The sequence below is a fragment of the Carya illinoinensis genome, chromosome 12, assembly GCF_018687715.1.
Source record: "Carya illinoinensis cultivar Pawnee chromosome 12, C.illinoinensisPawnee_v1, whole genome shotgun sequence".
In the NCBI taxonomy this organism is placed as follows: domain Eukaryota; kingdom Viridiplantae; phylum Streptophyta; class Magnoliopsida; order Fagales; family Juglandaceae; genus Carya; species Carya illinoinensis.
Genome location: NC_056763.1, coordinates 27911565 through 27935152, shown reverse-complemented (window position 1 = coordinate 27935152; position 23588 = coordinate 27911565). Strand labels below are relative to the sequence as shown.

The 23588-nt window shown below is 33.7% G+C and overlaps 2 protein-coding genes across 2 annotated transcripts; one reads left to right on the top strand and one right to left on the bottom strand.

The window, feature by feature from the left end:
- The first annotated feature begins 4207 nt into the window (after positions 1–4207).
- Positions 4208–5393, top strand: LOC122289109. Its single transcript, XM_043096050.1, has one exon. It carries the CDS (start codon positions 4337–4339, stop codon positions 5207–5209), a length of 873 nt encoding a protein of 290 aa, XP_042951984.1. The 5' UTR covers positions 4208–4336; the 3' UTR covers positions 5210–5393.
- Positions 5394–7001: 1608 nt separating this feature from the next.
- LOC122290458 (adenine phosphoribosyltransferase 3-like) lies at positions 7002–12742 on the bottom strand. The gene is made up of 6 exons (XM_043098185.1): positions 12373–12742; positions 11856–11966; positions 9377–9469; positions 8685–8834; positions 7659–7717; positions 7002–7412 (listed from the first exon to the last, which is right to left on the bottom strand). Exons 1-6 carry the CDS (start codon positions 12452–12454, stop codon positions 7359–7361), a joined length of 549 nt encoding a protein of 182 aa, XP_042954119.1. The 5' UTR covers positions 12455–12742; the 3' UTR covers positions 7002–7358.
- Between the last annotated feature and the right edge of the window lie 10846 nt (positions 12743–23588).

The following is a 23588-nucleotide window of genomic DNA, read 5'->3' as shown; positions in this document are numbered from 1 at the left end:
TTTCGAAATAGATTCGAGGGATATACTGGATTTTCAGCAAAGTAATCACGAAATAGGCGCTCGTCGGCTCGTGTCCTTGAATATGATCACGTCGAATAAATTTACGACGTTGGCTATTGCCACGTCGCCTCGATGACTGTCCATCCGCCTCCATGTTTTGAACATCGCTATCATCTTTAGATGATACGTATGTCAATAATTTGCCCTATCAAGCTTGCTTAGGAAAAAAAAAAAAGTTTTTACCCCAAAACTTTAATATTTTGAGGTCTTCTTATAATATAAACTTTACAAAAATTAATTTCTTCGTCCTCTAGGGTGTATGCCCTCTCAATTTATAATTTTCTTTCATCATCACCCCTTGATAGGATGTATTATTGACATCAATTTATTACAAGAAAAATGAGTATGTATAACGAATTATTTGCGAAGAGAGTAATTATTTATGGTGGAGAATAGATTCATTTTGATAGAAAATACTCATTTTTACAGTAAATATTGATTACAAATAAGTATTTTTCTTATGGTGGATCTCGAAAAGAAATGTCTTTATTTGATTATTAGGCTTTGTTTGAATTGAGAGACTATCTGATATCATCTCATCTCATATAATCATTATAATTTTTTCAAACTCTCACACAAAGTATAATAAACAACTAATTTTTTTTAATTCTAAAAACAAATATTCTAATAATATTTTATTCAATTTTTAATTTTCATCTCATCTTAATTCAACTCACTATCAAAATATAAATTGTTAGGAAAAAATTTCCTCTTCGGAGTTTGGCCCAACCCAGGTAGGGATGCCATCCAGCCCAAGGCAAGACCTAAGCTCATCCAACTCCGGGCTATGTAATTGTAGGTACCCCCAGCTTAAGAGGATGCTAGTCAAGCTGACGGGCCTGGTGGGTCGTGACCCAAAATGCACGCAGCACCCCTATCGCCAAGGAAGAAGTAGCACGCCACCTTGATGGGACAGCATTATCCGATCGCCTCTCAAGCCAAGTCACATTTATGAGATTCTGGTAAAGGCCACTCGAGAGGAGAGGGTACGAAACTACCTTGAGGACAGGTATGGGTATCCATCTCAAGCACCATAGGAAGGTAAGCTAAACAATACTCCCACTCTTCTAAAAGTTTTCCTCCAAATGAGACTGGCTTAAGCATTAGAGATTCTCTCCAGCGACCTACCGAACTATTGGAGTTGGGAATGGTTTTGTGTGTGCAAGTATACTTAGACTCGATTTTTTGAATAGTCCAACTTAAAGATATACAAAATACGTCATTAACATAAATAATTAAATATATATCTTATTATTAATATTTTAAGATAATTAATAATTTCACTTGTATCAAAACAAAAACTTTTAAAAGAAGGGATCTATAATTTCTCAACCTTTTTAGTCGAAATCAATTTTGTTTGTATAAACTGACAGGAAAATCTTTTTCGACACAGCTTCGGTCCCTGTCAATCCTCGAGTTTTTTTCTCCAAATGAATTTATAAACATTTTTTTGACAGCCTAAGCAAAATGGTGGAAAAAAGGAGGCTACCAAAGGCCAAAGGTCAATTTTGCAGACAGCATAAATGGCGTTGTCGACGAGGGAGGCGGGGATTAGGACGTATGAAAAATCGCACAATAATTGTGCAAAGGTAGGAAGGAAGAGGTGCATTTATTTGAGTTGAATTCTCTGTCGCAGGACTAAAGTTTTCAACTCAATTTAATGGGTTCACGGCTCCATGTCAATCAAACAACATACATATCAACCTCCTTAATTAACTTCCTCACTTGAAAATCCTCTTTGCTATAAAATCTTGGATTTCAAATTTTATGTATTGAAAAATGAAATTGAAATCATACTAATAAATAGTTTATAATGACTTTTAATTTTAAAATCAAGACATTTTAAATCTCTTGATTTAAAATTCAAATCCAAATACAAATTCATTTTTTCAAACTCAAACTACAGTTTTTTAACCCAAACATCTTGTACGATTCAGAAAAATAGATGCAATATGTGAATTCCACTATATTTAATGTTAGCAAAATCTTATTATTATAAAGAAATTTAATATAATTTAATATAATATATTAAATTTATTTTACAATAAAATGTTTTTTAGGTACTTTATATTAAAACTTGACAGATGGTTGTCAAAATTGCTTTAAAGTATCTATCTATTTCTTAACCATTCAAATAGACGTTATATTGATTCTAAAACCGAACTAATTTAATAGCCCACAAAATTTGTAAAATTTGACAGAAAGAAAGTCAAAAGGTGAGAGGTTATGGGTTTAATACTAGAATTACTACGTACTGTCCACGGTGAAAGTGAAGTTCTGGGATTGTTAAATTGCAGCACGCCCAGATACACATACATGACAACGCAGTTCCCGGGACGTCTCAGATTTTGATGATTCAAGAGGCGTGAGACCAAAGGCTGGCAAAACTCCACCCGCGGCCCCAACTCCCAGTCCCACCCACCATATAGACATATATTGCTCTATGCACTTCTTTTAATTAAACAGCATATACAACCTCATGATGACTATAAATTAAAGCAAATAGACATGTTTTATGGTTTAAAATTTTGGCACCTTGCCAAAACGGGTAGCCCATTTCAATCACGAATCGTCGAGTTTTCAGGTCCGTTTGAACGTTGAACTGAATTGAATTTTGTTTTTTTTTTTTTTTTAAAGTAGTAGTGAGTTAAGATTAAGGAGTGAGTTTTATGTGTACCATTTAATAAATTCATATGTGTTTGAAAGTTAATATAAATTTAGATATATATGAAAAGTTGAAAAATGTTATAAATTCTGCGTATAAACAGGTATTGAGTTGAAAAAATTATGGGTTTCACATATAAAAAAATTTTAAATTGAAATGAATTTAATTATTTAAAAATTAAATATTTAAATATTAGCTTTAACTTAAAATTAGATTGAAAGAGTTATAAGGGTTTGAATTTGAAATGCAGTATTAATATTATAAAATTATTTATAGACTTTGATTACCTCAATGTAATTGTCTCCTTCTAATCCACCTACAAGCCGCTATCCCAATGGCACCCTGGATTGCTGTCTTGTAACCCATAATAGGGATTAAAGTGTTCATATTATATAGAAGAAGTGGAAGAAAATCTGTCGTTTTACTTGTTTAAATTTCAGTGCTTTTTTAGACGCATTCTCTGCATGCCATCTTCTATTCTCTTCCCATTCTTCAATTGCCAACTGTTCCTTCTATTTCATTTCAAACTCCTATACAAGATCATTCCACCCCCATAATCATTTCCTAATAGCTAGCTTACCATTAAAAAAAAAAATTTAATTATTGAAAACTCGTTCGAGGAGGCTTTTCCTGTTTCATTGAAAACTCAAAGCTCACCAACCTACGAGTGAAATAATAATTAATTATTATTGTTGCTTTGATTTTAAGAAGCAACAAAGTAATGAAGCATTCAAAGTAAGATGGCAAAGGCACATCAAACTTTTTATTAGAAAATTACCTCACCAGATTAGCTACTCCTCCATCTGAATATATAAACAAGTTAAATGCAAATCAAATCAAAGTAGTAGTCATGTGTGAGTATTATGTATACATCATCTCTCTTTCTCTTTCTCTTTCTCTTTCTTTCCTTCTCCTCTTCTATCTTGTGACGACGAAATACCAGTGTAGGGATTGTTTTTGAGGCATTGAAGGAGGCAAAAATAAGACCTCCTGATTTTTAAGAAAGATGTTTGAACTGCCAAAATTTTTTTATAAAAATAAATTTATAAATAAATAAATTTGTAAAAATAAAATTTGAAAAACAAAAAGAAAAATTAGCATTATCGCATAAGGTTAAATATAATAAAAAATAATAATATTTATAATTATAAAGTTTATAAATATTGTAAAATTTTTTTAAAAAATGAATTGAATTAATTCTCTAGTAATAAACTCGATTACTTTCATTCTACTGCTGGACTTGGCATTAATACATGATAAGCTGACGAGACACACCAGACAAAACCCATCGATGAAATTTTGTTTGTTTGCCCTAGTAAATGAGATTTGTTCCTATTATCTCCTCTTCTCGAAGAGAGAAAGAGAGAAAGAGACAGCGTCCACGTGGGTAGTTCTGAGGCCATCAGAAGGGCAACTCAGTCATTTTACATCTGCATTTTCTAACCACGTCAAACCCACCATTTAATATCGCGCCATGGCAATCCATCCCATTCTTACTTGGCACCCAACAACACAGCTCAGCACATTCATAACAGAAGAAGATGAGAGCGGCAGAAGAACCACGGTAACACGAATAGAGTGAGGGAGGAGAATCCGAACCCTGGTTTTTGCATGGCGAGCGGGTGGGTCAAGTCGTTGCACTGCAAGTCCAGAGCTTTCGAGGACGTTCACCACCCCAACCCGAAGCAACTCATGCTGGGCACCAGTTGCAGAAAGAGCGTTCAGAGCATTAAGGACGTTATTGATTCCACCAAGCACAAGCCCAAGAAGAAGCCGAAATCCTCGTCGCCTAAGCGGCAACCCGGTTCCAAATATAAGGCCGAGCCGGTTTCTACCCCGCCCAACCATTCTAGGCTCAGTGACTCTGCTGCTCGGCCTGTCCGTGCTCCGGACCCGTACCTTCCGGCACTGATGGAGCTGCATGAGGGCCATCCTTCCCGTAATGTCGTCGAGATTATCTTCCACACTAGTTGGAGCCCCAAAGCCTTTACGGGTCGGATCGAGATGATTTTCAAGGTCCAGAACGGTTCGAGAACCGTGACCTGGTTCGAAGAATATCGCGAGACGGTGAAGTCCCGGGCCGGTTCGGGCGGCCCGACCGTTGGCGCTACGTGGGAGGAGAACGCGAGGTGCGTTGCGGACGGGAACGAGGTGATGCGGTTCCATTGCCTGGGGCCCACCTCGGGCGGTGGAGTTTATGACTCAAGGGGCGGCGAGTGGGTTTTTCCAGGGCGGAAGGGCAGAGCGATTTGCACGTTTTCGAGTAGCGGTGGGGCCCACGAGAGGGCGGGTAGTGGGAGGGGGATGAGAGCAATGCTGGTGTGCCGGGTAATTGCGGGTCGGGTGTCGAAGCAACAACGGGTGAACGACTTGGTAATGGATGGGCGAGTAGGATTCGACTCGGTGAGCGGCGAGAATGGGGAGTTGCTAGTGTTGGATTCTCGTGCGGTGCTGCCTTGCTTTCTTATCATCTATAAATTGTAAAAATACTAGGAATATTTTTCATTTGTTTTTTCGTCGTATTTAATTTTTTTTTTTTCTTTCTTTGCATTTATCAACACAATTTTTCGTTTTCTTTTCCTTTTTTTTTTGGATATTTTCTGTAAGTTACGAAAAATTGGGTTGATAAATGCTAATTAACCATTTTACGATTTTTTGTCTTTTCTTATTTTTGCGTCTCATATTTATTTTATTTGAATCAATATTTAATTGCAACAATTCTCTGGGGAAATATTGAAAACAATGGTATTTTTTTTTATAGCTGAAAGAGAGATACTACAATAAATTTTTTCATTTCACTTATGCTTAACTAACATGTGATTTGTTATTTGTGTCTTCATATTTAAAAAAAACATATTTAAACGTTTAGATAGAATGACAAAAAACACAAATCACGTGTTATTTAGAATATATGTGATTTAAGAATTTTATATAAAAGTTTTCCGCCCAAAATATTAGAGTCTACAATTAAAAAGTAAGATTTTTTTGTATAAGTTCTGAATTTTTCTATTTTTTTTAAATACTTGAAATTTGTGTACTTTAAAACTTTGCAAACTATTTTTTTATTTAAATTGACCAATCAGCGGTGTTATTTATGATTTTTTTTTTTTAAAAAAAATATATTCAAACGTACCTAATAATGCCTGTTTATAGACATTCAGGATCAGTTTGATTGTTGGAATATCTTAAGATCAATTCAATTCAGTTTAATTTTAAATTGAGTTTAACATTTAAATACATAACTCTCAAATTATTAAATTCATCTTAATTTAAAACCTCATTGCATGTGAAACTTACAATCTTTTTTAATTCAACACTTCTTTACATACGAAATCTATAATATTTTTCAACTTCTTATAAATAGTACTAAATTTATCTTAATATATAAACATATCTAAACTTATCTTAAATAGACTTTATAGGCACTCATTCTATCATCTCAACTCATTACTATTTATAAAAAACTAAATTAAACTCAGCTCAACATTTAAACCAGCGACTCAGTGTCCGTGCAAACTCTTTATAAAAATATATAAATAAAAGAAAGAGGAGAATTGCGCATTGGGACGGCTAAATTCGAATGCGATTATTCGTTTTTTGTACTTCTCGAATTGGGGAATGAGTTGCTTAACTAGTTAAGATTATCTTTGAATTCATACAGCTCGTCTGTGGATGTGATTACGTTTAAATTAATCAGATGCAGCGGCTTTAATCGGGAGTTTTTCTTTCTTTATATGGACATTCAAGCTCTTGGCAACTCTCAAACACAGCTGCTCTGAATTTTGGATGATTTCACCACAAAACTCAGTTGCTTGTTTAAGGTTGATACAAAATTCAGAAGCCTAAAGTTCTGAACTCCAGTTGAGTTAGAAAATAATTTTGTAAAATTTCTTTGTGACTACAGCACTTCTCATATTGAAAACAACCTCAAGAATCGAGCAGCATTGTTAGCTTTGCTTTGTGTAGGCTCCCTTTTGTTCCTCTTCACTTTTGTCTCATAACCTGAACATCTCAGGCATGTGCAGGCCCATTCAAGTTTAGTTAATGAGGAGATTTTAAAGTGTGAGTAGTAGCCTTGATGTGGTGTGTACTTGATCTCTGCATTGTTGCAGAGTCCCAAACTTTCAGCAAGCAAGCCTGATATATATGCGCAACAACGAGAATGACTGAAGATTGAAGAAGCAAGTTATCAGGCTGCAAATATTTCAAGAGATAACGACTTGTGCACCGAAGTTTCTGTCCGTTTCAAAGTCAAATAGGTCGACCTACAATCTGATGGTATGACAGCTATTCCAACCCCAAAGAAACCCTTGAGAGGCTGTATGAATTCATTTTCAACCAAAAAATGTGGCTCTACTACAAGCATTTCTCAAATCAACCCCTTTCCATAATTCAATGTTCTATGCTAATAGGTGGAATTTAGGGTATCAATAAATGAGGTACATCAAAATCCATTAACAATGGAGCCGAAAAAAGGGGCCAAGGACGAAGAGAAGAGAAGAGAAGAGAAGGGAAGGGAAGGGGGCGAGGGGATCTGAAAATCAGATTCCAGATGGGAAATACCCAAATAATATCCTACTGTAAATGACATCATGGTGAGCAAAAGCGGGCAAACTGTCATCATCAGCCATGATCATTGGTATTCCACTAGTACATACAATGGCTTACCGTTCAAACGCCCACGGCCCTGCAATGTCCAGAAAGTTTTAGTTACATCCATGCGTATAATAACAGATGTCGGTGTGAAAACTCAATTTCCAATAAAATTAAACCAGCACAAATTAACATTATCATGCAAATATATATTAATATTTCAAGAAGAACTAGGTTACAGGCATGACTAGTAGCATTAGCAAATTCTGTAATCATTAGATGGCTTATAATGGAAAAGAAAAAGAAACAAAATAAGAAAGAGTTGAAGCAATACGATCACCTTTAACTCCGGTAACTCTATTAGACATGCGCATTCAACTACTACTGCTCCAACACGTTCTGAGGAGCAAAGCAATTATGTCAATATTGACTGAAAGTAATCAGCACAAAGATTTGACCATCATCCACAAAACGAAATCACAAAGATTTTCACATTCAGTATATGACTTTGAATGTGAAAATCAGTAGCGCACCAAGTTCAACCAAGCAAGTAAATTTATTGAGCCAACAAAGTGCCAACATTTTTTTTAAGAAAAAGGACGGTATCCCAATTTTAATGATAACCCTCACAAGAAAGTACCAACATATTTTCCTTTTTCTTTTTCTTTTTTTAAAAATAAAAAATAAAATAAAACACAATGTACAAACCCATACAGGACTGAATCCATGATCTCACTCACAATCCATTATCTTATAAGGATAGGAAATGTAATTTGGTCTCATCTCCAATGGTTCTGCTTGCTGATGTTTTTGGCTCGATTAAGTTTGCAGTGTCTAAATGCTACATTAACATTTTTTTAATGGCACCAGGTGTCCAAGAACAAAGTCATAACTAATCCCAGGGATGCATAAGCCATCGGCAAAGAGTTTCCTGCAAGTATATCTCGGGTTTGGATAATTCAAGGGGAAGTTCCCGCAGTCTGATGGCCCTTAGAAATTATTTGTACCGAAGAAGATTTGAATCTTAGATCTGAAGGAAGCATACAATCAAGACCAAGGCATTTACCACTTGAGCCAACCTATGGGGGTATGCTACATTAACATGTTAAATATCATGAATGTCATGCTAGTTTAGCATTGTTATTCCTGACAGTCCCATCAAATGAAATGGATCTCCCAAAAAAATGTACCAAATGTTCAAAAAACTTACAAGATATGAATCAGTCATAAATTTATACCAATGCTAAATTAGCATGAAAATATTTATGCACATGTGAAGTATTTAAAATCATAAGAACCCCAACAAAAACTGTATTTAGAGTTTATGATGTGATTGCCTAATGACCTAAAAAAATGATGTGATTACCTAGTAAGTTCATAGCTGCACAGAGTGTGCCACCAGTAGCAATTAAATCATCAACCACCAAAACACGTTCTCCAGGTTCAACTGCTCCAAGATGCATTTCAAGACAATCACTTCCGTATTCCAAAACATACTCTTCAAAAATAACTTCGCCTGCCATTAAGATCGATTTAATTAGAAAAATATGAACAACAGACTAATTTATGTAGCAGCCACAACATCTTCAGAGTTGATTTCAAATACATACATACATACATATATATAAGATTCTTGAGAAAAAGAGGCCGCCAAAGGCAAAAGGCAAAATCGAAAGAGACTCAAAGACATCTTGGATAAGCCCTGATATGTTTTGTAAGAGCCATATCTGAATATTACTCTATAGATCCATTAGTAAACTAATTTGTAATCAGGGAAAATATATAAAGAAAGTTGCAAACCACAAGAGGCCAAATTACGGGTTCAAGGATCACATTAAAATACATAAATAAATAAAATAAGGCAAAAGCAACACATAAAAATTTCTGAAGAAAAGCCATGCATTGAATCCATAGCATTGCCAGGAACCAACAACCCATGTAAAGAAAAAGCGTCTTAAACATACATAAAAGTGGAGATCTTTTGGGCAGTATTAAATTGGAGAATAAATATATTCATGCAGAAAGAGACAGGAAATAACAGTAGCAAGATTAAAGTACCGGGCAGCTTCCTTGGTTTTCTCAAGGGAACAAACTTTGCCCCTATAGCCAAAGCAATGGGAGGACCAAATATAAAACCCCGAGCTTCGATTCCTGGAAAAACCCAAACAAAACAAGAAAGCACTCTATTTTACAACACAATGCAAAGGATAAGTTGTTAAAAAATTCAGTAGTTTTGCATATAAAGACAATAATTACAATAATTACAAGAAATGGCATGTGTGAGCAATGGCCATCCACGTAACATCAATTACTGTAAAACCGGAGGTAGTTCAAGGTATAAGCACCCTAGCAATTTGATAGTTGAGGGTGTACATTGTAAAACCGGAGGTATTTCAAGGATGCTAAGTGCAATTTCACATTAGATTATTCAGTCTAACACTCCAACTGCCAACTAAGCAATGGCTATCCATGTAACATCAATTATGCAGAAGAAAAAACAACATGAATTAATGCAGAAAGCTTTTTGAACCATGTAAATCTGGAACCCCCTGTAGCAAATATACAGTTCATTCATAATCCATTGACTAGCCATATGCTAGAACAGAGAGAGAGAGAGAGAGAGAGAGAGAGAGAGATCGCTTCAATTCAAGTGGTGCAGCACTGAGAGCCTTGTATAATTTTGACAACATAAACGGGCAGATTATCTCAATAAGTTAACTTTTATATTCATACAAACTACAAAGTGGAATTAATTACATAACATTAACCATTAGAAGTCCACTACCAAACGAAACTAGTATTTGTAGTAGTGGCACTAGTAATAAAGGCAAACATCAGAAGGGTGACAACTGTCAAGCCTAGCTCATTATAGCATACAAATTTTTTAGAAAAATGATAAACACAATATATTTCACACCACCTTACACAACAATGTTGTAAAAGGAGGGGTATTTTCGTAAAATATCTTATAAAATTAACATAGCTTTACAAAAATACCCCTATTTTACAACATGGGTTGTGTAAAGTATTGTGAAATATGTTGTGCATGTATCATTTCTCAATTTTTTAAGCATTCCTTCTAGAAAAATACTATTGCCCAATAAAAAAATTTCATGGAAATAAAATTACTAAAAACTTGTTGAAAGTACAGAATATTGATAACGCTTGCAGAAATGTCTAAGAGATATTAACACAGAAGACTGAATAGTGTTGAAAAACTGCAATGGGAAAAGATATTGGAACAGATACATGTCTTGGCAATGATTGAACATAACATATCTCCACATCATTTCAAGGGTTCAGCTTTCAACCTAAAACGCCGTAATTTAGGACTATCCTTGTGGAGCACTTGACAAAGTTCATATAAGCAAACCAGGGAAAGATCCTGATGCGCACACGAGGAAAGAATGCATATATATAATGATTGTGAATCAAATCATCGTTGGATCCGATATGCCAAAAATGAGAGGCCAAATTTTTTTTTTTGATAAGTAAAAAGAGAAAATGAGAGGCCAAATTTACAACAAAAGAAATAAACTTACAACAAAAATGAGAGCCCAAGTCCCCGTCAATAATGAAATTATATAACTTTTACAACTCCTCACAAGTTGTGGGAGAAAGGTTAGCATAAGAGATTTTCTTAAGAGTGTGAAACCATCACTGCACGCGGCATGCATTTCATTAAGAAGCTACTATAGCCAGAATAGCAAGTCCTATTTTGTCATGGGGTTCTCATTTTCGTCGATATTTTCCAAATTTCAATAACGGAATATCGGAATATCTGTGATCTCACAAGTTATTATCGTTTGAAGGGCAATTGAAAATTCAAGGATTAAAAAGAAGAAAAATAAAATAGTTGGATGATTTAGTTATTAGAGTTCCAGGTAATCTCAAGAAGTCGAACCTGAAGGTAGGGAAAACCAGAGAAAAGATGGCAAGAGACAAGCCCCTTGAAAAAAATAAAGCGCGACAGAGGAAGAAAATAAACAGGCATAGAACCAAGTCAATTAACAGTGAAATGGAAAACCATATTACAATGGAGCAGAAACACCCGCCCAACTGAACCTCGCATCGGGCGGGTCCACATTTTTACAAGGTGGGCATCCATCACCAACCACCGTTCATGCAAATTGAATCAGAGCACATGTCGAGAGAGAGAGAGAGAGAGAGAGAGAGAGATGTGAGCCGCGTAAGAATAAAACTTCAGAGAGAGTAATCAATGGCCACCCCACTACCAAAGTTTATAGTCAAACAAAAAATCACTCCAGCAAAAACCCATAGTCACTTCCATTCTATAATGTCCCTCGAAAGCATTCAAAAAAGACAACCAGAAACTTATGCAATTGAAAGTTAAGAGGGAAAGAGAGAGCACTTTCTGCATCATCCAGGCCTACTTTGACGTAAGAATGGAGCCCACCACCTTCAAGCTAATCAAAGTGATGTAAAAAGTTCTCCAAAAAATCTTTTGATCAAAATCTTAACCCCAAAAAAATGAAATCTTTTACCAAAATAATAAATATATAGGAATCTCTCTCACCTGCAACAACTGAAATGTTGTTGTCTTTGAATCGCTCAACGAACAAATCGATTGCGTCCTTGAAGGCTTTCGGATCCAGTAATAGAGGAGTGATGTCTTGAAACATAATACCTGCCATTTTGGCCATTGAATAACAGAAATGCGAAACAAAATAAACAAAAAAAGAAAACAAGTAGTAAACGAATACGAATACAAGCAACCCTTTATGTGGTAGCCCGGGAATTTGCGGAAACAGAAACGAGACTGAAAAAATATAAAAAAATTTACTTTCTTTTTTGGGACAGAAAATGTTCAACTCTGTTGACACATGGGCCATTGTTTCTTCAAAAGGAAAATGGAAACCCACTTCAATCAAGCCAAATAGCCGTACAAAGTGTTGCCCAGTTGAATTTCTTTTCTGGGGTTGTAAAATATGAAAAATAAAATACCTGGAAAAAAAATCTCTTGCATGTAGTTTCATTTCCTACATTTTCTCTGCGAGCGAAAAGAGAAAGAAAGAGGAAATGACTAGCCGAACCTGGTTTTGGGAAATTGGGGACGACCCCAATCTTAGTTTTGATGCCATGGATACGAGGATCTTCGTCTCTGCAACCCGACATTATCGTATCTATGTCACAGGCCCGAACACTCAGCAAATAAAAATAACAACAAAACTCAAAAAACTCTCCCCTCTTTTCCGCTTTCTTCACTTTCCCTCTCACGTACGCAGTCGGTCCACCCAAGCTAAAATCACTAGCCAGAGTAGAAGCACTGGAAGAGACAGAGCAAGAAGTTATTTGTAGATGGAAAAGTGTTTTGGTGGGAGGGGCTCTCTGCACAAGAATATTTGAGAGAGATGGGAAATCTTTTCGATATGTAAGACAGAGAGGGATCGAGAAATGAAATACAAAAAGAGGTATCACGAGGCACCTTTATAAATATTTCTTGTATAGCATATGCTTTCTTTAGAGAATAATATTATTCATAAATCCTATTTAATTATTTATATCAATATTAATCCTCTCGTTTCCTTTTATGATGTAATTTCTAAATTTGAAATATCTTTTTTAAGGAAATAATCTTAACATATTACTGTCATGATAATTCCCATACTCCAAAATACTTTTGATTTAAAAATAATAGCATAAATATCACTGTTGAGTTATTCATACAATCCAAGATTCTCGTTCGTACGACATCTTTTTGACCATTGTAATGAAAGAGAATGGTGATTTTTCTCAATTTATTCTTGCTGGCTTATGATTACCAACCCATCAATTTATTTATTTATTTTTTAAAAATAAGTGTGTAAAATTTGATTATTTTAATAGTATAAATATCATTTCTTTTCAAAAAATAAACGATATAGAGAACCTTAAATAAATATTACAATGAAATATACTTGAAAAGATTGTTGATATCTTTTTTAATAGAATGTATATTATCATCTCATCAAACTAAACTGGTTTAAGTTTTATATTTTAAAAAAATTTCTTATTTAAATAATTAATTTATAAAATCACTTAAAATATATCATAATTATAATAATAAAAATACAAGATAATAAATAAAATTGCAAGACTACATTTGAATAATTGACTTGTGATTAGTTGTAATCATGTCTTAATTTTATTGTTGGTTTTTAGTCACGTTTATGTGATTATGCAATATGCGATTATATAATAATAATAAAAAAAAAAACATTTTGAAGTCAAAACATTATGGGAAATGAATAGTTTAAATAATTCAGAAGTTGATTAATTAATTAAATTTAAAGCAATTATTTAATAGTGTGTGCGTACAATGACATGAAATTGTTGGGTGAATCTAGACTCTAGTTGCTTCGAAATGCGTTATGTTCGCAATGTGGTTACAGGCTGAAAAGGGGCATACGTCATAAGCCATGTCGTTACAACCTTACAACTGTTGCTTACTATATATGACAGTTGAGTCTTCGTTTGGGAGTACTGAGATTGGATTAGCAAATGATAACAGTACTGATCACATGTTAATTAAAAATTTAATAATTTTTAAATTATTAATTAATATATACTTAGTATAGTGGTAAAATATGAAAAATAAAATTAATTATTAAAAAATAATATTATATTATTATTTTGACTATTTTTACTTAGTTCAACGTGAAGTTATACTTAAATTATTTTAACTTTTAACCAAAATTAATGAATTCAAATAAAAAGAATATTTATTTTTTCAATATTGAAATCATCAAATTTTTTTGGTTTTTTATAAAGAAATGATATTTGTAATTATAATTATACAAGCGTTGCGTAATCTCTTTAAAAAAAATGAATTAATACAAAATCTAGTGAAAAAAAAAAACTAAATTTTTTAATCGTGAATTCTATTTTTTTTTAAAACAATTGCATAACGTTTATATATTTTACGACTATATATAATATTACTCTTTCCTATAACTTCTTCTTCTAGTTTTTTCAAAAATTTTGAATTCTTAAAATGCTTTTCATTATTTTTAACGAGGTTGTTAACGTGGCACATGTCAGATTTTAATTGGGAATTTTTTAAATTAAGTGCAAATTCCAAAAAGTCCAATGGGCAATACAGGAAAATATTGAAAACTCGGGAAGCTTCTTAAAATTAAGTGAAAAACCATGGAATGAAAGGAAGAAAAGAAGTGACACTACAGAAATTCAGGGATTCTCAATTGCTGATTTGAAAGCCTTTACCTAACCTCATAATCCACCACAGAGGTCGCTGGTCATGTCCAAAACAAGTAATTAAAGGGTTTTCGTGAGGGTGGGGGCAAAGGAAAGATCTCATTCCCATACCCCATCTCTTAAAAGGAATTGTCTAGCAAATAATGCATGTGATATTCTATATCGAGTAATAAAAATAGGTGGTATATGACTCTTCCACGTTATTTTGAGAATACGAAATTCTGGTTTAAATATAATTTTAATTATATAATTAACTATTTTTTTAAAAAAAATTAAACCCAGGTATGATATGAGTTTTTTTTTTTAAGAGGATGAAAGGTTTTAAATTTAAATTTTTTATTTAAAAAATCAGATTATATGTCATCAAATCATCAAAACAATTCATCAAACTCTTGACAATTTAAATATATTGATTTGTTTGATCAACAGTAACTTAAAAATTTTTTTGTGATGTATTTGGCAGCACCGGTGGTTCGGTGGTCCAATTCATTCCATGTGATAAATTGAGATTTCAACATCCAAGTCCAATTCGCATTTATAGGGGGTGGCGCAATGCTTTATTCTTAAAGATCTTGTCTCTCCCTGTTTTGCTATTTCCAGCACTTCTTTCGATCTCGAACCAGACTCCTCGAAGACGAATGTACGATACTGCAAATAAACCACTACATGCGAAAGAAACCTCTCTCTTTTTGTTGTAATCGTTTCTTAACCACGGTGAAATATTGAAATTAAAGAGCATTTATCGATAGAACTCGGATTTTCTTCATGAAAACTCGATATTTCTAAATAATTACCTAAAATATATCATATTAACGGATGTAATTATAAATAACAAATCTACGATAAAAAAAAGATATATATATATATATATATATTTTTCTGGAAACACTCTAAGTTCATTCTGTTTCTAGTTATTTTCTCTCTTTCCTGTTGTACACCACCGCAGTCGAATAGGCCCTACGAGATACCTCCGGAGTCCTTGTAGTCCGTATTAGCCGGGTAGGCGTGTGAAGGACATTGAAGGGATATAGAGGTTGTGTTTTGGTCTTGTGGCCCTCCGGTATGTGTGAGTCCTGCAGCTAGGAAAACGAAAAGACCTAGATTTAGGATGTACCCAAGAGTTTTGTTTCAGTAATTACCAAGGTGAGTAAGATGTTTAGATCTAACTCATCTGTCAGTTCCCAGTCAGGTATGCCTCCTGATATTGTTAATGAAGAAGATTGTGAGATTTCTGAAAATGATTCAAATAGTTCTGATCAATGGCATATGCCAAAGATCAAAATTGATTCTCTTTATCACCGCACTTGGATTCAATCTAAAATGAAAAGTTTATTTCATGTCAAAACAATAGAACAAACATTTCCTATTTCCAGAACACAAGAACATTGTGTTCTATTTGAAAAGAAAACAATAAAATCTTTTCAAGAAAAGGGTTATAAGTTTATGCATATTGCATCTGTTCAAATTGCAGTCGTACCTTTAGTAAGAAAAGGTATTGATGCTTGTGTTCTTTTATGTTTACGTGATGGTAGACATTTAAATTACAATAATAGTATTTTAGGGATCATTCAAACATCCCTAATAGACGGACCAGTTCATTTTAATTGTTATCCTGATTTAACTGTCGATTTGTTTGATAAGAATGTTTTGTCTTCTCTAACTTTGAGTATTAAGACCTCTGGTTTTGATATGGTTGAAGGCAGCAGACCTATATCCTTAGTTTACCGCATCTATTACAGAGTCTTAAGTACTAGCCTTGAGCCAAAGGCTAAGATTAAGTCTCCAAAAAATGAGACCGTTTTGATGTATAGTTCAACTTCGAACTCTAACATCACAACACCCAAGATGCTCTTTTGGAAAGATGTAACTCTTCCAAATGAATGGGTACTCAAGCAGGAACTTCCTCCCAGGAAGATACCAGCTCAAAACTCAGACCTTAAGATCATCCAACAGTATCTTGATGGTACTGTAAAGATTTCTTTTGACCAGTCTGAAAGGAGAAATTCTTTCGCTGGTTCTAGGTCTTCTTGTAGCTCGGACCAAGATCTAAGAGATAAAAATCTCGAAAGATTCTTGAGGGATCGCGAAAATCCCAATCGTCCGATTCAGATTAGGGAACTTCATTCAAAAGAAGAACCCTCAAGCCAAGACATAAAGTTGGAAGGAATTTCAACTTCGTCCCAGGTTACCTCTGCTTATTATTCAACCAAGGAGGATCTTAAATCCAAAGGTAAATCCATAAAGGAAGAAGTACAAGTAGAAGATGATGTTGAATCAACATCTCCTACAGCTTCTGATATGGTTGCTCCAGTCCATTCCAGCTTAATGGTTTTGGATAAAGCATTGGATGATTTAGATTCTGAATTGTTTGTAATTGATATGGTTAATTTACATGCTGATTTTATGTCAAAAGAAAACCGTGATAAGCGAAAAACTTATCATAGGATTTATTCAGTTTCTGAGAAACAGAAGATTCGAAAAGAATGGAAGAAAAAGATGTACAAAGATAGCAAGCACATCTTATTCTTCGACTTCCTTGAAAATCATTATGTTTCAAAGAAATTTTTGAATGTTTTAAAAACCAGTTTTACTAAAGAAGAAGGCAGGAAAGTTGTGAAAACCAGCCATCCTCCTTTAGAAACCATCCTTGTTTCTGTCAAAGGGATTGAGGTGAAAGCTTCGCCCTTCAAAATCTCGGATCCAGGTCCGAATGAAAATGTTTTTGCTGAAACCAAAAAGATCATAGAACAAAACCATTTTTGCGGGACAGAACGGTGAATCAAACAACATTCCTTAGTTGGATTAGAGGGTTCAGCATGGTCTGACTGGTTTGACTCATCACCAGAAGGACTTTCATGATCAAATTCTTTATCCAACTTTAAACATGCTAAATCTTGTTTAAAAGATGCATTTTCAGATTTGATATTCTTGATCTCTTCTCTGAGTTCAGTAATCTCTCTTTTTACAAGAGATACTTCATGTTGTAAATCATTTAATGAAATATCTTTGGGTTTTTGTTTTTGAAAACGTCCCAAAGTTTCTTCAAAAGAAATCTTGCCCTTGGAAGTCGATGGTTCTTTTCGAGTCATCGTTTCCTTAAGCTTTCTGAGATATTTCTCTTTAAGCTCAGGGTCTTGAATTTGTGAGATAATCGAGAGGAGCATGTTTTCATGTTCCTGCTCTTTACTCAAAACAGTTCCTTGTTCTCTTCCTCCGTCTAAAACATTGATTGTTTTGACTTTAGAAGCACAACAGGAATCATTGCACCCAAACTTGATATTTGGTGAGTTACTATGATCAGAGTCCGAGTGGTAATCAGATCCACTTGAACTAAGTTCATCATCATCCGTGGATGTAGGAGATCCATGTTCGAGTAAACGAAACAGATCTTCTTGATCAACGGAATTGATATTTAACTCATTAAGCTTTTTCTTAAAACCTTGTGGCTTCTTTGTACACTTATTCGCATAGTGTCCAGGTTGGCCACAATTAAAACATGCTCCCTTTGCAGGGGCTTTTGAAACCTTTTTCTGAAATGGTTTCTTTCTTGAAACCGGTTTTGAAACAGATTTTTTATAAAACTCCTCACGGGATCTGTTATAGTTCCTGCGAGGTTTTGAAAACTTTTTAGAACTCTTTCTGCGCTGCACAGATGGAGCAATAGGAGGAAGGCCAAATTGTTCACAAAAGTTTCCCATCTCATATTTGGCTTTCTTTCTATCTTTCATCTGTTGGGCAATCATCCTTTGATCATTGCACATACTAATACCAAGTTTCTGAATAATACTTACAATATCACCGTAAGTATAATTATCATAATTCAGATAACCCGTAATATCAGTAAGTGAGTCCTTTACCTTAATGGCGAACAAACGAGGCAATCCATCAATGAACTTCTCTTTCCAGTAAGGTTTTTGAGAATCTTCTCTAAGCATAACACGAGACATAAAAACATCTTTATACCAACGATAATCAGACATTTTATTGCATCGTAAGTTATTCAGATAATCAGAAACTCTATTTGTGATGTTGGAAGGGGTTCCAACAAAATGTTTAACTATGGTAAAAATCAGGGTATTGACACCATCAGGAGACCCATGGGTTCCTTCCCTTCGGTCTTCCTCGGGTGGCAATATGGGTAAACCATCTGTGTCTCTTTTGATAGCAGAACGAATGGTTTCCCTATCCTCGGTAGTGAGATGTTTATCCCACCAAGAACGAAGCATCCCTGAAAATCCGCTGGTCAGGATATCAACAATCTCAGTCTGACTGAGTTTGTTGTTGTAGTAAGCAATAGCAACCATGGACATACGATTCAGAGTATTGAGAATTTCTTGCTCAGAGAATCCATCAATATTCCATTCATACATTTGGTCAGCAGATACGGAGAACTGAGAGTGTGAACCTCTCTCTTCGTACTGTAAATCAGGAGGTGTGGGTCTAGAATACCAGTTTTTCGTGAGACCTATTGGTTTAATGTCTCTCGAATATATCCTGGCAAGTTCGGAACTGTTTTGTTAAATTATTTATGGTAACAATTATATATATATATTTTTTTCTTTCTAGCCAAATATATGGGTTGGTAATTTAATTTGTCTGAATATTTTATACCCTTCCTTCCGGGCATAAAGCAAAGAAAAAATATATTAATTATCTATTTTCTTCTCATTTGGCTTCTTCTAATCATTTTATAATGTAATATTATAAGATAATAAAAAAATGATGAGAATTGAAATGATAAAAAAATTACTCTAAAGTAAATTAAGAATTAGTACTCTTAATTTTATAGCTTTACTAGTTAAGAAAAAATCTAATTACAAGTACAACTACGCACTAATATATGTATCAATATAATGTAATTGATTAAAAAATAAATTTTATTAAAAATAATACTAATTTAAATTTTAAATATAAAAAAATCTACATTAATATATATATTAGTACGTAATTTTATTTGTACAGTTACAACTTTTTGACAATATGCCCATATCTATTAGACTATTAATGTGTATAAAGGGTTGCTTTCCAAAATCTGTGTTGTAATATCCTGTGGGCAATTCTCATCCCTTTCGCATTAACCAAAGGAAAATGATAAGTTAACATATTATTAATAACTTATATACTACTATATAATAAAATAATATTATTTTAAAATTTATTTGGACTGTTTTTATGATTTGAAATCTTTAAATATAATAAAAAAATATTATTATATTTGAAATTATTTATAAATTGTGAATGAGTTATTGGCCTATCATTACCCTAATCCAAATATCCCTCTCTCGTCGCATGCAGCATCTAATTTTAAGAATTTTTTTTTAAATATAATTATTTTATGTTATTATTTAAAATATTATTAACATCTAAACGGAGCTTAATTAGAGACGTATAGAACTCATAGTTTTTGGTACCGTACCGGTACGGCCGGTACATTCCGTACCGGTCACCAGGCCAGTACAGGTAAGGTACCTGTTTCGTACCGGTTAAAATACCGGCCGTACCGGCCTATACCGACCGGTATTTCGGTATTTCGACCTTCATGTTTTTTTTTTTTTTTCATTTTTTTAAGTTATAATCTTATTTTTTTACCCCAATTCATATTAGACTATTTATAATTTATATATACATATGTATTCATGTATAATTTATTCATATATAAATTATTATTTTGAAATATAATTTATATATATATTTATATATATAATTTATTTATATATCGACTATCCCGAAACGGTACACGAAACGGTACCGGTATCGAAATATTTCGTTCCAATGCCTTGACCGGTACGCCATCCAATACGGTATTCAAAACATTGATAGAACTGCCTGACTACTGATCAAACATCTCGTATGTATAAAAGCAGGGTCATCACAAGTTATACACATAAGATCTTACAACTTTATATGCATACCTTAAATTCGACAGTGACTTTGGGTTTGGAGCACTCCTTTATTATAATATTCAGGGCACACCATTTTAATGACAAGATATATTTGTCCTTGTTTTTTTGTTGTCTTCTCGTAGGATTGGAATTGGTTTTTCTATATGTCTATGCAAAATTACATTTTTTAGAGATTGACTTTACTATATATATATTTTTTAATTTATGTTAGATTATACATCTTTGAGTCAAATATATTAGTATTTTATTATTATTACAAAGAAGTCAAAACAAGTAGCAGCTCCACCAAAAGGGAATACAAGTAGCATGTCCACCAAAATTTCTAGCACCAATACAAAGCGGCAACTCCACCACACAGTCAAAACAAGCATCAGCTTCACCAAAATTTCCACCACCAATACTAAGCAGCAACTCCACCAGTAACAACTAGCTACAAGTCTTCTAGCAGCTCTACCATTAATAAGCTATAACAAAATTGATCCAATCGAAACCACTCACTAGAAACCAACCACAAAAAAATATAGTTCCATTAAGAGGTACACAAAACATCTATATCTAATAGCAATTAGCAATACAACAATATCAAAACATGTCACGACACAGTCAAAACAAATTTATCAAAATCAGAGCATTAGCAAAACCAATAACAAATTACAATCAAACATCTTCAAAATAGTAACTGAAAAAACCTCAAGATTAAAAACAGTTTCCTAATAGCAACTCCAAACCAATTAAAACATGCTAAACATTATGATGCTAAGCATTGTGATGATACACCAAAAATTCCTATAGGAACCACATGCTAATTAGATAATAGTAGCATGGTGATTATACCAAACATTTCTGATGATACATCACATGCTAATTACATTAAATATTTATATGATACGCCAAACATTGTGATTATATTCATACATGATTTTCAGAGAGCTCCAGAAGTAAGTTAAAGATATTTACATAGGTGCAGAAAATCGAAACCCTAATCTAAAACCAAGAACTTAAAATCGAAAGGTAAACTAGATTAAGTAAAACCAGATGACAAAGCAATCAAATACTTAGTTATGTTCCTACATGTTTACAAAAATCAGAGGACTCATTTACAAAAATCAGAAAATCAAAACCCTAAATTCAACCTTAAAATTAGTTCAGAAATCAAAACCTTAATCTAGATTAAACAAAGCATCCAAAGAACAATTAGAAAATTGAAATCTATGTAATAAAAATCTCTAGGCAAAACGAAGAGATCAATGTTTAATTTACCCTAGGTAGTCTATACAGAAAACACAAGGTGATGCAGTGGTCATGGTGATTTCTAAGTCAATAGCTATAGAGGAAGTGCACCGTCCTTATGGGAAATTGAATCCCTTGGAAAAAATTTCATGATCAAGAACTTTGGGAAAGGGAAATTGGGATTGTTCACTTAGCCATATAGAGAAAGAATAAAGATGAAGAGAGGGAGAAAATCAAACCTAATAGTGATGAGAAGAGTCCAGCGCCATTACAAGGTTTGTCAAAAGCTGTCATGAGAGAGAGTTGAACGAGTTTTTTTTTTTTATTATTTATTTCCATTAGGGCTCTATTCAAGTGGAGGGAGGGAGGGAGAAAAGGAACTATGTGGGGGAGAAGAGAGAGATTTTGGGATGAAAATGAATCTCATTGGTGGAGAGAGAGAGAGAGATAGAGAGAAAGAGAGAGAGAGTTAGTAAAATAACATTTGAAGAGATCAATGTTTAATTTACCCTAGATAGTCTATACAGAAAACACAAGGTGATGCAGTGGTCATGGTGATTTCTAAGTCAATGGTGATGGAGAAAGTGCACCGTCCTTGTGGGAGACCGAATCTCTTGAAAAAAATTTCATGATCAAGAACTTTGGAAAAGGGAAATTGGTATTGTTCACTTAGCCAGATAGAAAAAGAATAAAGATGAAGAGAGGGAGAAAATCATACCTAATAGTGACGAGAAAAGTCCGGAGCCATTACAAGGTTGTCGAGAGCTGTCATGAGAGAGAGTTGAATGAATTTTTTTTTTATTATTTATTTCCATTAGGGCTCTGTTCAAGTCGAGGGAGGGAGGGAGAAAATGAACTATGTGAGGGAGAAGAGAGAGGTCTCGGGATGAAAATGAATCTCATTGAGAGAGAGAGAGAGAGAGAGAGAGAGAGAGAGAGAGAGAGAGAATTAGTAAAATAACATTTGTAGAGACCAATGTTTAATTTACCCTAGGTAGTCTATACAGAAAACACAAGGTGATGCAGCGGCCATGGTGATTTCTAAGTCAATGGCGATGGAGGCAGTGCACCGTCCTCGTGGAAGATCAAATCCCTTGAAAAAAATTTCATGATCAAGAACTTTGAGAAAGGGAAATCGGGATTGTTCACTTAGCCAGACAGAGGGAGAATGAAGATGAAGAGAGGGAGAAAATCATACCTAATAGTGACGAGAAGAGTCCAAAGCCATTACAAGGTTTGTCGAGAGTTGTCATGAGAGAGAGTTAGGGCTTTGTTCGAGTCGAGGGAGGGAGAAGAGGAACTATGTGGGGGAGAAGAGAGAGGTCTCAAGATGAAAATGAATCTCATTGGTGGAGAGAGAGATAGAGAAATAATGAGTAAAATAACATTTATAGAGTGAATAGTAGATTTTCAAACTTGTAGAAATATTATTCATAGCTATGTAAAATTATTATAGATATGCATAATTCAATGCAGTCAAATTAAGGGTCATATTATGTGTTTGCATTTGCATATGTAGATACCAATACCAATACTCTCATTTAATTGGCTACGTAGTTATCTTTTTTCTCTTGCAATATTTATCAAAGTGAAATATATAAATAGAGTTATTATATTTTTAATTTGGTAGGTAAAGGACATCATTCATATAATTTATAATTTTAAAATTTAATTTGTAAAATTTAATTTTTTTAAATTAAATTATACAATATAAAAATTTACCAAATGTTCTCTACACACCAGTTCAAGAATATAACTTTTCGTTTATATCATTTGTTGATAAATAGTTATTTATATAGAGGTGCTTGTTTACATTTAATTTTCTTATAAAAGAATGAATATGATTAGCATGACAATTAGTATTAAATTATATCATCTGGCAAGGAATTTTTAACCATTTACCAACTGATCTATCACATTTA